General features: G+C 52.0%; 1 protein-coding gene across 1 annotated transcript in view; it reads left to right on the top strand.

Moving 5' to 3' along the window:
• slc26a10 (solute carrier family 26 member 10) overlaps positions 1-14375 on the top strand; it is a 129324-nt gene that overhangs the window by 54321 nt on the left and 60628 nt on the right. The window contains exons 5-6 of the mRNA XM_070869296.1: positions 7446-7598; positions 9618-9700. Coding sequence (XP_070725397.1) covers positions 7446-7598; positions 9618-9700 — 236 coding nt within the window. The remainder of the gene's footprint in view (positions 1-7445; positions 7599-9617; positions 9701-14375) is intronic.

The following is a 14375-nucleotide window of genomic DNA, read 5'->3' as shown; positions in this document are numbered from 1 at the left end:
ATCTAATCCCCCCCACAGCAATCTAACCCCCCCCCACAGCAATCTAACCCCCCCGACAGCAATCTAATCCCCCCACAGCAATCTAACCCCCCCCACAGCAATCTAACCCCCTCCCACAGCAATCTAACCCCCCCCCACAGCAATCTAATCCCCCCCCACAGCAATCTAACCCCCCCCACAGCAATCTAATCCCCCCCACAGCAATCTAACCCCCCCCCACAGCAATCTAACCCCCCCCCACAGCAATCTAACCCCCCCGACAGCGATCTAACCCCCCCCCACAGCAATCTAACCCCCCCGACAGCGATCTAACCCCCCCCCACAGCAATCTAACCCCCCCGACAGCGATCTAACCCCCCCCCACAGCAATCTAACCCCCCCACAGCAATCTAACCCCCCCACGACCACAGCGATCTAACCCCCCCCCCACAGCAATCTAACCCCCCCCCCACAGCGATTTAACCCCCCCCCACAGCAATCTAACCCCCCCCACAGCAATCTAACCTCCCCCACAGCAATCTAAACCCCCCCCACAGCAATCTAACCCCCCCGACAGCAATCTAACCTCCCCCCACAGCAATCTAACCCCCCCCACAGCAATCTAACCCCCCTCACAGCAATCTAAACCCCCCCCACAGCAATCTAACCCCCCCCAACCACAACGATCTAAGCCCCCCCCACAGCAATCTAACCCCCCCCCACAGCGATCTAACCCCCCCCACAGCGATCTAACCCCCCCCCCCACAGCGATCTCCCCCCGACAGCAATCAAACCCCCCCCCAACCACAACGATCTAAGCCCCCCCCACAGAGATCTAACCCCCCCCACAGCAATCTAACCCCCCCCCCCCAACAGCGATGTCTTCCGCCCCCGACAGCGATCTAACCCCCCCACAGCAGCCTAACCCCCCCCCCACAGCAATCTAACCCCCCCCCACAGCAATCTAACCCCCCCCCACAGCAATCTAACCCCCCCCCACACAGCAATCTAACCCCCCTCCCACAGCAATCTAACCCCCCCCCACAGCAATCTAATCCCCCCCACAGCAATCTAACCCCCCCCACAGCAATCTAATCCCCCCCACAGCAATCTAACCCCCCCCACAGCAATCTAATCCCCCCCACAGCAATCTAACCCCCCCCCCACAGCAATCTAACCCCCCCGACAGCAATCTAATCCCCCCCACAGCAATCTAACCCCCCCCACAGCAATCTAACCCCCCCGACAGCAATCTAATCCCCCCACAGCAATCTAACCCCCCCCCACAGCAATCTAACCCCCCCCACAGCAATCTAATCCCCCCCACAGCAATCTAACCCCCTCCCACAGCAATCTAACCCCCCCCCACAGCAATCTAATCCCCCCCACAGCAATCTAACCCCCCCCCACAGCAATCTAACCCCCCCCACAGCAATCTAACCCCCCCGACAGCGATCTAACCCCCCCCCACAGCAATCTAACCCCCCCGACAGCGATCTAACCCCCCCCCACAGCAATCTAACCCCCCCACAGCAATCTAACCCCCCCACGACCACAGCGATCTAACCCCCCCCCACAGCAATCTAACCCCCCCCCCCACAGCGATTTAACCCCCCCCCCCACAGCAATCTAACCCCCCCCACAGCAATCTAACCTCCCCCACAGCAATCTAAACCCCCCCCACAGCAATCTAACCCCCCCGACAGCAATCTAACCTCCCCCCACAGCAATCTAACCCCCCCCACAGCAATCTAACCCCCCTCACAGCAATCTAAACCCCCCCCACAGCAATCTAACCCCCCCCAACCACAACGATCTAAGCCCCCCCCACAGCAATCTAACCCCCCCCCCACAGCGATCTAACCCCCCCCACAGCGATCTAACCCCCCCCCCCACAGCGATCTCCCCCCGACAGCAATCAAACCCCCCCCAACCACAACGATCTAAGCCCCCCCCACAGAGATCTAACCCCCCCCACAGCAATCTAACCCCCCCCCACAGCGATCTCCCACCCCCCTCCACAGCAATCTGCAATCTAACTCCCCCTCCCCCGCAGCGATCTAACCCCCCCCACAGCAATCTAACCCCCCCCCACAGCAATCTAACCCCCCCCACAGCGATCTAACCCCCTCCCACAGCAATCTAACCCCCCCCACAGCAATCTAACCCCCCCCACAGCAATCTAACCCCCCCCACAGCAATCTAACCCCCCCCACAGCGATCTACCCCCCCCACAGCAATCTAACCCCCCCCCCCCACAGCAATCTAACCCCCCCCCACAGCGATCTAACCCCCCCCCCCCACAGCGATCTGCCCCCCACACAGCGATGTCTCCTCCCCACCGACAGCGATCTCCCCCCTCCCCCACAGCAATCTGCAATATAACCGCCCCCCCACAGCGATCTACCCCCCCCACATCGATCTCCCCCCCCACCCAGCGATGTCTCCCCCCCCACAGCAATCTAACCCCCCCAACCACAGCGATCTAACCCCCCCCACAGCAATCTAACCCCCCCAACCACAGCGATCTAACCCCCCCCCACAGCGATCTAACCCCCCCCACAGCAATCTAGCCCCCCCCACAGCGTTCTAACCCCCCCCACAGCAATCTAACCCCCCCTCCACAGCAATCTATCCCCCCCCACAGCGATCTAACCCCCCCCCACAGCGATCTACCCGCCCCCACAGCGATCTCCCCGCCCACAGCGATCTAACCCCCCCCCCCACAGCGATCTAACCCCCCCCACAGCGATCTCCCCGCCCACAGCGATCTAACCCACCCCCCCACAGCGATCTAACCCCCCCCACAGCGATCTCCCCGCCCACAGCGATCTAACCCCCCCCCCACAGCGATCTAACCCCCCCCACAGCGATCTCCCCGCCCACAGCGATCTAACCACCCCCCCCACAGCGATCTAACCCCCCCCACAGCGATCTCCCCGCCCACAGCGATCTAACCACCCCCCCCACAGCGATCTAACCCCCCCCACAGCGATCTCCCCGCCCACAGCGATCTAACCCCCCCCCCACAGCGATCTAACCCCCCCCACAGCGATCTCCCCGCCCCCACAGCGATCTAACCCCCCCCACAGCGATCTCCCCGCCCACAGCGATCTAACCCCCCCCCCACAGCGATCTAACCCCCCCCACAGCGATCTCCCCGCCCCCACAGCGATCTAACCCCCCCCCACAGCGATCTAACCCCCCCCCCACAGCGATCTCCCCGCCCCCACAGCGATCTAACCCCCCCCCACAGCGATCTAACCCCCCCCACAGCGATCACGCCGCCCACAGCGATCTAACCCCCCCCCCACAGCAATCTAACCCCCCCCACAGCGATCTCCCCGCCCACAGCGATCTAACCCCCCCCACAGCGATCTGCCCCCCACACAGCGATGTCTCCTCCCCACCAACAGCGATCTCCCCCCTCCCCACAGCAATCTGCAATATAACCGCCCCCCCACAGCGATCTACCCCACAGCGATCTACCCCCCCCACAGCGATCTCCCCCCCCCACACAGCGATGTCTTCCCCCCCGCAACAGCGATCTCCCCTCCCCCACAGAAATCTAACCCCCCCCCCCCCCGACATCGATCTCCCCCGCCCCCCCCCCCCCCACAGCAATCTCAGGTTGGCAGTCTCTGGCCTCGCGTCAGTGCGTCTCGGGGGAACGGAGCTTGAGAGCCGAAGATGACCTAATCGAAAGGCCTCCTCCGCTAGTCGCCACCCGCTCTCCGCTCCGGTTACCGCTGAGAAAAGCGAGATGAAACTCCCACCCACTCAGCCCCAGCGGCACCCGGCGGTAAAAAATGACGCACCGCCCAGGGACCGCCGAAAAACGGGCGGAACTTGTGTCTCACCACTTTCGGACCCCAAGTGTGGTCTAACCAAGTTTAACATAACTGCTCTGCTTTTAAATTCTATTCCTCTAAAAATGAATCCCAGTGCTTTGTTTGCACTTTTAATGGCCTTGTAAACCTGCATTGTGACTTTGAATGATTTGTGAATGTGGCAATCAAGTGTTTGTGCAGGAGCCAGTAAGCGTTATGTGAGCAAGCAATATTTTTGGTACAGGAAAAACTCTGCTCCCCTTTAACCGTGAGCAGCAGCCCTTTAAGAGCTGCTGCCAGGACAAATGTCCTCCCTGTCCTCATTCTGCCTGTTGTTCTTGCAAAGGGAATCTATTATAATAAGAAGGAATGACTAACTTCCCAAAAGTTGGCGATGCCAGCCTACTTCTGGCATGGGTACTGCCCCAATGTTGCTGCTCTTGTAAAATCAGGGCTAAAGTGCTAATCATAGAAATATGATTATAATCCCCTTACCTGTCCAACCTCATGAGGACCAATGCCTTTCGGAAACCTGCTTCTTATCAATTCAACCATTTACGATTCCACACTGTTAGTTCTTTCCACTGGGCGGGCAAAACACCTTTTGTACTCTTTGTCCTCATATTGCATGCCAGTGCCTCAGGGCAGATTAAAATATGGTGATTTGGCACACTGACATTCATTCACTTCCCTTTGTGGGTATGTTTGGCAGTGACAAGCATGGAATCTAATGGGAGATATACAAAACCAGCAAAAGGTACCAACCTTCCCAGCTCAGTGCCACTCACTAACTTTCTGTTGAAAAAGAAGGAAAGACTTGCATTTATATATCATCATCATAGGCAGTCCCTCGGAATCGAGGAAGACTTGCTTCCACTCGAAGTGAGTTCTCAGGTGACTGAACAGTCCAATACGGGAATTACAGTCTCTGTCACAGGTGGGACAGACAGTGGTCGAAGGAAAGGGTGGGTGGGGAGTCTGGTTTGTCGCACGCAAACGTGCGGCAAACCAGACTCCGCTTGATTTCTGCATGCTCTCGGCGACGAGACTCGAGGTGCTCAGCGCCCTCCCGGATGCTCTCCCTCCATTTAGGGCAGTCTTTGGCCAGGGACTCCCAGGTGTCGGTGGGGATGTTGCAATTTATCAGGGAGACTTTGAGGGTGTCCTCGAAACATTTCCTCTGCCCACCTGGGGCTCGCTTGCCGTGCCGGAGTTCCGAGTAGAGCGCTTGCTTTGGGAATCTTGTGTCCGGCATGCGGATAATGTGGCCTGCCCAGCAGAGTGTCCTCGATCAGGCCAGCATCGAAGCACTGACCACACTCGACAATTTATATAGCACCTTTCACGACCAACGCACATCCCAAAGCGCTTTACAGCCAATGAAGTAATTTTGGAGTTGAGTGCCATAATGCTTTGCCCGAGGACCACTGTCAGGTACGGTGCACCACGGAGCGATGGGAGGTAGGTCTGCACCAGCAATTCCCCACCGTGAGCTCCTGATTTCAACCATGTGCTTGTGGTCAGTAGCCAAATGGACGCCAGGCACATCCCCATAGAAAGACAAGAACCCCTGAAACAGCAACCATTATTTTAACGGGCTCCTTTCGCGGATGGAAGCTGGAATAACTCCTGACAGGATTTCTTTGCTTCGTGTCGCTGGAGAGAAAGGAAAGGAGAAGGGCCGGCACTGAATCCCAGCTCGGGCAACATGCCGCAGCCAGATAGGCCACAACTGGATCAGTTCCCATGGACTGGAGGGTAGCTAATGTAACACCATTTTTTAAAAAAAGGAGGGAGAGAGAAAACGGGTAATTATAGACCGGTTAGCTTGACATCGGTGGTGGGGAAGGTGTTGGACTCGATCATGATGGACGAAATAGCAGCGCATTTGGAAAGCAGTGACAGGATCGGTCCAAGTCAGCATGGATTTATGAAGGGGAAATCATGCTTGACAAATCTTCTGGAATTTTTTGAGGATGTAACTAGTAGAGTGGACAAGGGAGAACCAGTGGATGTGGTGTATTTGGACTTTCAAAAGGCTTTTGACAAGGTCCCACACAAGAGATTGGTGTGCAAAATCAAAGCACATGGTATTGGGGGTAATATACTGACGTGGATAGAGAACTGGTTGGCAGACAGGAAGCAGAGAGTCGGGATAAACGGGCCCTTTTCAGAATGGCAGGCAGTGATTAGTGGAGTGCCGCAGGGCTCAGTGCTGGGACCCCAGCTATTTACAATATACATTAACGATTTGGATGAAGGAATAGAGTGTAATATCTCCAAGTTTGCAGATGACACTAAACTGGGTGAGCTGTGAGGAGGATGCTAAGAGGCTGCAGGGTGACTTGGACAGGTTAGGTGAGTGGGCAAATGCATGGCAGATGCAGTATAATGTGGATAAATGTGAGGTTATCCATTTTGGAAGCAAAAACACGAAAGCAGAATATTATCTGAATGGCGGCAGACTAGGAAAAGGGGAGGTGCAACGAGACCTGGGTGTCATGGTTCATCAGTCACTGAAAGTGGGCACACAGGTACAGCAGGCGGTGAAGAAGGCAAATGGTATGTTGGCCTTCATAGCTAGGGGATTTGAATATAGAAGCAGGGAGGTCTTCCTGCAGTTGTACAGGGCCTTGGTGAGGCCTCACCTGGAATATTGTGTTCAGTTTTGGTCTCCTAGTCTGAGGAAGGACGTTCTTGCTATTGAGGGAGTGCAGCGAAGGTTCACCAGACTGATTCCAGGGATGGCTGGGCTGTCATATGAGGAGAGACTGGATCAATTGGGCCTTTATTCACTGGAGTTTAGAAGGATGAGAGGGGATCTCATAGAAACATATAAAATTCTGACGGGACTGGACAGGTTAGATGCAGGAAGAATGTTCCCGATGTTGAGGAAGTCCAGAACCAGGGGACATAGTCTTAGGATAAGGGGTAGGCCATTTAGGACTGAGATGAGGAGAAACCTCTTCACTCAGTTGTTAACCTGTGGAATTCCCTGCTGCAGAGAGTTGTTGAGGCCAGTTCACTGGATATATTTAAGAGGGAGTTAGATATGGCTCTTACGGTGAAGGGGATCAAGGGGTATGGAGAGAAAGCAGGAAAGGGGTACTGAAGGAATGATCAGCCATGATCTTATTGAATGGTGGTGCTGGCTTGAAGGGCCGGATGGCCTACTCCTGCACCTGTTTTTCTATGTTTCTATGTTTCGAACTGGGCACATGGAACAACAAGAGGGATTTTCTGCGTGTCAGAAAATTGCGCACCCACAACCCGTGAATTTCCTTTTGACCATACTGGATGGGAAATCACGGCTTGAGTGTGCGGACGCTCCTGATAGGCTCTCCTGGCAGTTGGGGCGGAGTGACGAGGTGGAAAATTCTCTGAGGGAGAACGGGAAATGGGCTACTATTCCTCACAGGCCAAATTATGAGCGCCGTTGGTCGGAGGTGGGTGGGGGTGTAGTTATCTGGGACCAGGTCTCCTGTGTATCACCTCTTGGTCAGGGAATGGTGCATGGTGTGAGACAAGAAAAAGAGAGAGGGGGCAGTCTGTTAAAAACAAAATTCTATCAGAAAAAACGAAGGAAGCGTTTCAACTGACCAAAATGAATGAGCGTTCTATTTCTTAATCCCTCAGACACTGGCATCAATACTTGCAGCGCTCTCTATGACAAACATCGTTGAGCTGATTATCTCCCTGATTTGCCTCAGTGTGCTCATCCCGACGAAAGAAATCAACAGCCGCTTCAGGCAGAAGTTCCGGACGCCCATCCCCATCGAGATCATCATGGTAAGGGCGTAACAGCAGGTGCTGCCAGTCACTGGCTCTCTACTTGTTCCTGATTGGACAGAGAGAAAGTGATGCCGAGCTCGATTGGTGTGAGATTGCACTGCTTCAGAATGGAAATGTACAACACAATGCACCAATATCACTAGTCCTGTTTGTAGGTGTAATGTATTTGTTTCATGGGTTCTTTGCTTAAGAATTCACAGCAACACATTACTATTAAGAACGAGTTGGTTTATTAACAAAGGTTTAACAATCACACGACACATTACCCGTTCATCCACCAGGCTCACAACTGCATACCTCATCGTGGATCCCCCGAACCCAACTGGCTGGGGTTTTATTGAGTCTTGTGAACATCACGTGACTGGCTAAGCCCCTCACAATGCAACAGCTCTACACTATTTTCGGTGAGAACGTAAAATTAAGTTCCCCTTTTGGCAAGGGCGCTAGAACCCACAAATTACCAATTTAAACTTTAACGACAACAGCTCTACAACTATTTTAGTAGAAACTTTAAATCAAGTGCCCCCTTTTGGCACTAGAACCCACAAATTAGCAATTTAAAATTTAAAACCAAATGAACAATTAAAAACCTACAGACCTGTAAGCATCCTCGCAGGTGCATATATTACAGTAGGGGAGTTGGAATCATGCGTGTAATGCATGCATGTTAGAAATAACACAGGAACAGGAGGAGGCCACTCAGCCACTCGGGCCTGTTTCACCATTCAATGTGATCATGGCTGATCTGTGACCTAACTCCATCTGCCCGCCTTGGTTCCAGAACCCCTAATACCCTTGCCCATAAAAAATTCTATCAATGGGTCAGGCAGCATCTGTGGAGAGAGAAACAGAGTTAACGTTTCAGGTCGATGACTCGTCATCAGATTTCCAGCATCCACAGTATTTTGCTTTTGTAAAATCGATCTATCTCAGTTTTGAAATGTTCAATTGACCCCCGACCTCGACAGAGTTTTGGGGGAGAGAGTTCCAGATTCCCACGACTTTTTGTGTGAAGAAATGCTTCCTGACATCACCCCTGAACGGCCTGGCTCTAATTTTAAAGTGATGCCCCCTTGCTCTTGATTCCTCCCCACCACCCCCAGAGGAAATGGTTTCTCCGTATCTACCCAATCGAATCTCTAACATTTCAGACACCTTGATCAGATCACTCTCAACCTTCTATACTCAAGGGAATGCAAGCCTAGTCTATGCAGCCGGTCATAATTTAACCCTCAAAGCCCTTTCCCCACAATAGCACACAGTACCCTATTGCAATGTTGTCCCTTCACCAGTGAGATCTGACCTTCAATCCACTTCAAGCAAGTAGGGTTAAAAATTCCTCTCTCTGCAGGCTGGTACTTAAGCTGCATGGGATTGGGTGGGGTCACTTCAGAGAAGATGGCAACCACATTTCCTATTGAGTGCTTCACACGTGCACAGACACAGCTCAAAGTGTTGCATTTATGTAGTACCTTTCATAGCTTTAGGACATCACAAAGCACTTTACAGCCAATGAAGCGTCGGAAACACGGCAACCAATTTGCGCACAGCAAGCTCCCACAATCAGCAATGTGATATTGACCAGATAATGTGTTTTTGTTATGTTGATTGGGGGATACATATTGGCCGAGACACCGGGGATAACTCCCCTGCTCTTCTTCAAAATAGTGCCGTGGGATCTTTTACGTCCACCTGAGAGGGCAGACGGGGCTTCGGTTTAACGTCTCAGCTGACAGACAGCACCTCCGACAGTGCAGCGCTCCCTCGGCACTGCACTGGACTGGAGTGTCAACCTAGATTGATGTGCTCAAATCCCTAGAGTGGGACTTGAACCCACAATCTTCTGACTCAGAGGCAAGTGTGCTATCCACTGAGCCACAGCTAAATCAAACCAACAAGTTAGCATTGTTTTACCACTGATGCAGTTTCTATTAATTTGTGTTGAATGTATGCAGTTGTGATGCTCTGAAATGCATAAAAGTATCAGATCTAACCGTCCACTTTGCTTTTTAACAGGTTATAGTGGCCACTGTGATCACCTTTGCTACATCCCTTGATGAGTGCTGCAACGTCCAGATAGTGGGACATATCCCTGCAGGGTGAGCTCACCTTTCTCAAGAAGATTAAAACCACAGTAAGGAATGGTGCGCGACAGTTGCCACAAGTGACACGGGTGAATAATTGTGAGCTGGGTTTCGTGACTTGCTGCTCAGTGGGTCCTCAGGATGGCGTACAATCGAAGGTTCCTGGTCATGTAGCTGAATCGGTTTGACAGTTACAACATTTTTAGTCTGGTCTTCTGGCAATCGCACATGCCTTTGTACAAAGTTCATTCATATCAGTTAGGCTGTAGTTCCAGTTCTGAGACTGGGAGTTCGTTCTCTGGTCAGGTAGTTCCCCATTGCCACGGCCCGGCTAGAATTCCTACTTATCTAATTCCTACTCAGGAGAGAATGCTGACCGGGGGCGGGGCGGGGGGATGGGGCGGGGGCACGGACACATTAGCACAGCTCCTCTCTCACCATTTCAAATTTAAGAAGGCCGAAAATTTGCAGCCCTTCTGTGGTGGGAGGGCTGTGATTTAATCCGGGACCTCGATACACCAGTCCCGGCCTTCACTGGCTGTTTGCATGGGGCTTTGTTGGGAGTACATCCTGTGCCTACCCCAAAATAAGGTCAATGGTTCAGGAAGGGGGCTAGCCAGGGAAGGGGAGTCCCAGACCAGGAGTTTTCTTGTCCCTGGCCTAGCAGGACATTGGCGGATGTGGAACTCATCTAAGAATCCCGGCCTGAGACATGACCTGAACCCCGAAAGGCAAAAGGGGTTTGAGGCCTTCTTTGGGAGGGGGACACACTGATGAGCATCATTGCAACATCTTGCCGGGGAAGGGAAGAAGGGGTTGGGCAGAAAACCCTCGACTTAGCGGCATAGGCCGGAATTTCCAGCCTCCTGTAGGGGGCAGGCACCTGAGATCGCACGCCCAGTGGCGTGAGTGTTTACCGCCATTATATAAATTAGACGACCTCATCCTGACCCCGTGAACTTTGGCACGGTCAGTGCCAGGGGTCACCGGTGAGCAGATCCCAGCACTTATGCCAGGATCAATGGTCTGCGGATTTTTGGGGTCTAAATGCTTTAAATTCTTGGGCTACAGCGCCGATGGAATGGGTGTGTGTGGGGGTAGACATTTCTGGAATGGCTCTCACCCACAATAAGTCTCCACCGATCTGTCCCCAAAGTTTATTTTGACTGAAGTATGGAGGATAGTGACTGAAACGGTCGCCATGCCTCTGCGTGTTGCTCCACCAAGTCGATCAAAATGCTACCATGACCACAGCATTCAACCACTGGAAGCCCATTTTTGCAACTGCAATAGCGGAGCAGTAGGCTTCCCACTGAGAGATCCAAGTTCAATTTCCCACCATGGCGGCCTTTGTCCATCATGACGTGATTGTCTGGGGGAGGGCTCAAGCAGAGCATACCCAGAGGAGGCGTCCTTTTAGATAGAGGAGGAATTTCTTCTCTCGGAGGGTTGTAAATCTGTGGAATTCTCTGCCCCACAGAGCTGTGGATGCTGGGTCATTGAATATATTTAAGGTGGAGATAGACAGATTTTTGAGCGATAAGGGATTATGGGGAACGGGCGGGGAAGTGGAGCTGAGCCCAAGATCAGATCAGCCATGATCGTATTAAATGGCGGAGCAGGCTCAAGGGGCCAAATGGCCTACTCCTGCTCCTGTTTCTTCTGTTCTTATGTTCGTATAGCGTTCTCGATCAGGCCAACATCCCCAGCATCAAAGCACTGACCACACACGACCAGCTCCGTTGGGCGGGCCACATTGTCCGCATGCCCGACACAAGACTCCCAAAGCAAGCGCGCTACTCGGAACTCCTACACGGCAAGCGAGCCCCAGGTGGGCAGAGGAAACATCACAAGGACACCCTCAAAGCCTCCCTGATAAAGTGCAACATTCTCACCGACACCTGGGAGTCCCTGGCCCAAGACCACCCTAAGTGGAGGATGCTGAGCACTTCGAGTCTCGTCGCCGAGAGCATGCAGAAACCAAGCGCAAGCAGCAGAAGGAGCGTGCAGCAAACCAGGTTCCCCACCCACCCTTTCCTTCAACCACTGCAACTGTAATTCCCGTAATGGACTGTTCAGCCACCTGAGAACGCATTGAAACATAGAAACATGGAAAATAGATGCAGAAGTAGGCCATTCGGCCCTTCGAGCCTGCACCACCATTCAATAAGATCATGGCTGATCATTCCCTCAGTACCCCTTTCCTGCTTTCTCATACCCCTTGATCCCTTTAGTCGTAAGGGCCATATCTAACTCCCTCTTGAATATATCCAATGAACTGGCATTAACAACTCACTGCGGTCGGGAATTCCACAGGTTAACAAATCTGAGTGAAGAAGTTTCTCCTCATCGCAGTCCTAAATGGCCTACCCCTTATCCTAAGACTGTGTCCCCTGGTTCTGGACTTCCCCATCATCGGGAACATTCTTCCTGCATCTAACCTGTCCAGTCCCATCAGAATCTTATAAGTTTCTATGAGATCCCCTCTCATCCTTCTAAACTCCAGTGTATAATGGCCCAGTTGATCCAGTCTCTCCTCATATGTCAGTTCCACCATCCTGAGAATCAGTCTGGTGAACCTTCGCTGCACTCCCTCAATAGCAAGAATGTCCTTCCTCAGATTAGGAGACCAAAACTGAACACAATATTCCAGGTGAGGCCTCACCAAGGCCCTGTACAACTGCAGTAAGATCTCCCTGCTCCGATACTCAAATCCCCTAGCTATGAAGGCCAACATACCATTTGCCTTCTTCACCGCCTGCTGTACCTGCATGCCAACTTTCAATGACTGATGTACCATGACACCCAGGTCTCGTTGCACCTCCCCTTTTCCTAATCTGCCGCCATTCAGATAATATTCTGCCTTCGTGTTTTTGCCACCAAAGTGGCTAACCTCACATTTATCAACATTATATTGCATCTGCCATGCATTTGCCCACTCACCTAACCTGTCCAAGTCACCCTGCAGCCTCTTAGCATCCTCCTCACAGCTCACACCGCACCCAGTTTAGTGTCATCTGCAAACTTGGAGATATTACACTCAATTCCTTCATCTAAATCATTCATGTATATTGTAAAGAGCTGGGGTCCCAGCCCTGAGCCCTGCAGCACTCCACTAGTCATTGCCTGCCATTCTGAAAAGGACCCGTTTATCCCGACTCTCTGCTTCCTGTCTGCCAACCAGTTCTCTATGTACGTCAGTACATTACCCTCAATACCATGTGCTTTGATTTTGCACACCAATCTCTTGTGTGGGATCTTGTCAAAAGCCTTTTGAAAGTCCAAATACACCACATCCACTGGTTCTCCCTTGTCCATTCTACTAGTTACATCCTCAAAAAATTCCAGAAGATTTGTCAAGCATGATTTCCCCTTCATAAATCCATGTTGACTTGGACCGATCCTGTCACTGCTTTCCAAATGCGCTGCTATTTCAGCTTTAATAATTGATTCCAAAATTTTCCCCACTACTGATGTCAAGCTAACCGGTCTATAATTACCCATTTTCTCTCTCCCTCCTTTTTTAAACAGTGGTGTTACATTAGCTACCCTCCAGTCCATAGGAACTGATCCAGAGTCGATAGACTGTTGGAAAATGATCACCAATGCATCCACTATTTCTATGGCCACTTCCTTAATTACTCTGGGATACAGACTATCAGGCCCCGGGGATTCATCGGCCTTCAATCCCACCAATTTCCCTAACACAATTTCCCGCTTTATAAGGATATTCTTCTCACTAGACCCTCGGTCCCCGAGTATTTCCGGAAGGTTATTTGCGTCTTCTTTCGTGAAGACAGAACCAAAATATTTGTTTAACTGGTCCGCCATTTCTTTGTTCCCCATTATAAATTCACCTGATTCTGACTGCAAGGGTCCTACCTTTGTCTTCACTAATCTTTTTCTCTTCACGTATCTATAGAAGCTTTTGCAGTCAGTTTTCATGTTTCCAGCAAGCTTCCTCTCACTTTTAGAGTGGAAGCAAGTCTTCCTCGATTCCGAGGGACTGCCTATTATGATGATATTGTTCAGGTCCCAGGCACTTGCAGGTCAGTCACTCAAGGTATTCAGGGAGATATGCATGGGTTGTGACCTTCTCTCAAAGCAAATACATGGATTGAAGGGAAAGCAACCAGGGAGGGGCAGAGGAGGAAAGATTTAGATACCAGGTTCTTATCAAGATGGTTTTGGATCAATGTTTTTTCAATGTGGGGTACATTTAAGGTTGCTGCTACCCGCACACGTACGCAGTTTCGAGGGAACATTGCTTTGGACAGAGTTGGATTCTCGGTTTATAAAATGGCGGCCGTTTATATCCATCTAAGAGAAGCAGCTAATGGCAGAAATTGGAGGCACGGGCAAAGATACCTTCTTGGCACCCACGTAGTTTCGTGGTTTGACGAGACAAGTGACACTGGGGGCGAAATGGGACTTGGGCGGCAGCCCGATGCAGGCGAGGGCGAATTGGAGGCTCGTTTTACACCACGCCTGATTTCCTTTTCCAATATGGTCCATTACGGTGTAGAACGGGCAAACAGTTCGCTATCTCCCATTCCGCCCTGCTGGCAAAGATCAATTTCACGCACCCCATTGTCTTTTTAATGGAAGAACGAGGGAGCGAAATTTGGTAGTGCCCCGTTTGGGGGCGGTAACCAAGGCAAGGAGGAGTAGAAGTGCTACCCCGGCAGCG

The sequence above is a fragment of the Pristiophorus japonicus genome, chromosome X, assembly GCF_044704955.1.
Source record: "Pristiophorus japonicus isolate sPriJap1 chromosome X, sPriJap1.hap1, whole genome shotgun sequence".
Lineage (NCBI taxonomy): Eukaryota > Metazoa > Chordata > Chondrichthyes > Pristiophoridae > Pristiophorus > Pristiophorus japonicus.
Note: the sequence above shows the minus strand (reverse complement) of the source record. Positions and strands in the feature narration are given on the sequence as shown.